Consider the following 2,492-nt stretch of genomic DNA (forward strand, 5'->3'; position numbering starts at 1 on the left):
CTGTGAGAACAGGGGACGACACCGGAGTCGAGACTTGCGAACCAAGACGCGTTGGGGCCAACAAACGCGTCGAGGCGGGACAAGGGGCGAGTTCATTACTCATCGCCACTGTGGCAAGGTCGGCTGGGGAAGTCGAAGGGGGAAACTTGTCGGCAGCGCGCCGATGAATCCAAGGTTGTTGGTTGCGAAGCCAAGTGACCTTGTGAATGGTCTTGGCTTGCCAGTCGATCCAGGGTTGGTGAGATTCCAACCACGACATGCCCAAGATGAGATCCCACCTCTCATCGAGGTCGATCACGAAGAAGGATTCGATGGAGTCGAAACCATCGAACTTGATGGCAAATTCAGTCACAACGCGGGGTTGAGTCGCGACGTGACCGTCAGCCATCTTTACACGGACCCGATCGGAGTTGTCCGATCGGGGGAGAAAACCAAAGCGACCAAGGGTAGAGCGGCTAGCATAATTGTTAGACGCTCCACAATCGATCAGAACAGTGAGTCTGGCAGGGAAGCCAGGCACGAAAAGGGAAAAGCACAGCATTTTCTTGGGCTGGAGCCCAACACGACACAGAAGGAAATCTGTGTTGGAGGCTGGGTCTATGGAGTGTGTCATCACGCCACACATCACCAATGCACCCAGTGTATCCCCAGTAGGCCGCCTCGCGCCTACTGGGAACGTCCGTTTTCCGCTCCAGCGGGGTTCTGGAAAGAACGGGGCTGGGGACGCGATGGGCCACGCAAAAAGCGGTTGGGGGGACCGGAGGGGGTATGTTGGGGGCGCGGGTGGTCGGGGTTCACACGGCGGGGGGAACGACAAGCCCGCAACAGATGACCCACCCGACCGCAATTGAAGCATTTGCGGTCTTCCGTACCATGAGCAACCGTTGAAACTTCCATGTCAGAGGAATTCGTGCGGCCGTGGGCGAGCGTCGATGAAAACGACTCTGAGAGCGCGATTCGAACAGCGGCTTCGAACGTGGTGGGATATTCGCGGAACAGTTGAGTCCGCGCGGGGCCTTGATTCAACCCGGCCATGAACACAGTGACGCGCATCGCTTCAGGGAGCGATTCTTCGTCGTTGACGTTCGCTGCCAAAAAGCGAAGGTCGTGGATGTATTCTTGGAGGGAGCGCTTTTCTTGTTTGCATTCAAGAAACTTGGTGCGATAGCGAAAGTCGCTATTGAAGGGCAGAAACGTGGACTTCATTTCATGCATGAAGTCGTCGAGGGAGGGAGAGCACAAAGGGTCCGTGAGGCGTTTGGAAAACGCCCAATCTTCGGCACGGCCTTTCAAGTGTGACATCGCGAAAGCGACGCGAGTGTCGTCGTCCAGGATACGCTGCGCGTTCGCAGCGGTCTCAACTTGGAGGATCCAGCGGAGGAGTTTGTCGGACTTCGCTCCACCAAATTTCGTGACCTCTAGTTTGATCGGCTTCAGCCGAGAGGGGCTTTGTTGTTCGGAGGTATGGAGCACGTACGTAAGGCGCTCGACTGCAGTCGCGCTGCGTGCGAGTGACTCTTCAAAAGTACGACCATGGGCTGCCATGGTGGACAGTTGGCTTTCCAGAGCGGCGTGATTTGTCAGGTGGGTGACGGCTTGGTCGATAAGTCGACCGATGCCCTCCACCAGACGGGCTTGGTTCTCGGGGGAAAGGCCCCAAGAAGGGTTGCAGTGTCTTGTTCGCCGAACACCAGGTACATCCGGTCGAGGACCAATTGATGCGCTGGTGTAATGGGGGTGGAGGAGGAAGACATAGGCCGTGGACGAACGTGGAGTGCTACCAGGTGTAAACGTGCATGCTCAGAGGAAGGCGCAGTAGATGGTAAAATGAGAAGTGAATTGATAGCATTATAGCAATCTAACGCTATGACTAAGCTGAGCAGGACCAGCCATCTTGAGCTGGTAAACATAAAGGGCCCGGGGTGGTCCGAAGCAAAGGGGAGGCGAACCCTTTGCTGTTTCCTTGGCACGTAGCGGCGTCGTTGGCCGCTCGTGGGTTTGGGCCTGACTTTGTCTTAAACCTGTGTGCCGTGGTACAGCCACGTGGATCCGGATCTTGTATCCAGAACTATGACATGAACAATCCAGTCCTGGCTCCATGGGAGCGCAGAATGCTCTCAGTGAAAGCACACGTGGAGCCTTTTCCTTTGGTGCCGGCCACATGCACCACCGACAGCGTCGACGCATCCACGTTTGTCTGTTTCATGTAATGCCGCATCATGGCATTGGCAGATTCACGCGTCCATGTACCCGCCGCCGGCATGATGTTTCCAGGGCTGTTGGGCATGCTTAGCAACATGTTCATGGCGCCATCTATGCCACTACCTCGGAACGCGGCAATGTCATCAGCCGAGTACTCGTCGACCCTGGGCATTATCGACGAGTGATGAAGGTTCAACAGCCAGTATCGACGGTGATTTGTTACATTACAACTGTATTCTGTCCAATCAAACATGTCTACTCACCTTGCTTCTACGTGGATTCTTATTGGT

At 55.5% G+C, this 2,492-nt stretch overlaps 1 protein-coding gene across 1 annotated transcript in view; it reads right to left on the reverse strand.

The window, feature by feature from the left end:
• Nucleotides 1–666: 666 nt before the first annotated feature.
• The window catches only part of H257_00597 (hypothetical protein), a gene marked incomplete at both ends in the record, with an annotated part of 6,287 nt that continues 4,461 nt past the window's right edge, over nt 667–2,492 (reverse strand). The window contains 2 exons of the mRNA XM_009823338.1: nt 667–1,777; nt 2,133–2,366. Of these exons, the coding sequence (XP_009821640.1) occupies nt 667–1,777; nt 2,133–2,366 (1,345 nt within the window). The remainder of the gene's footprint in view (nt 1,778–2,132; nt 2,367–2,492) is intronic.

The sequence above is a fragment of the Aphanomyces astaci genome, assembly GCF_000520075.1.
Source record: "Aphanomyces astaci strain APO3 unplaced genomic scaffold supercont1.1, whole genome shotgun sequence".
In the NCBI taxonomy this organism is placed as follows: domain Eukaryota; phylum Oomycota; class Saprolegniomycetes; order Saprolegniales; family Verrucalvaceae; genus Aphanomyces; species Aphanomyces astaci.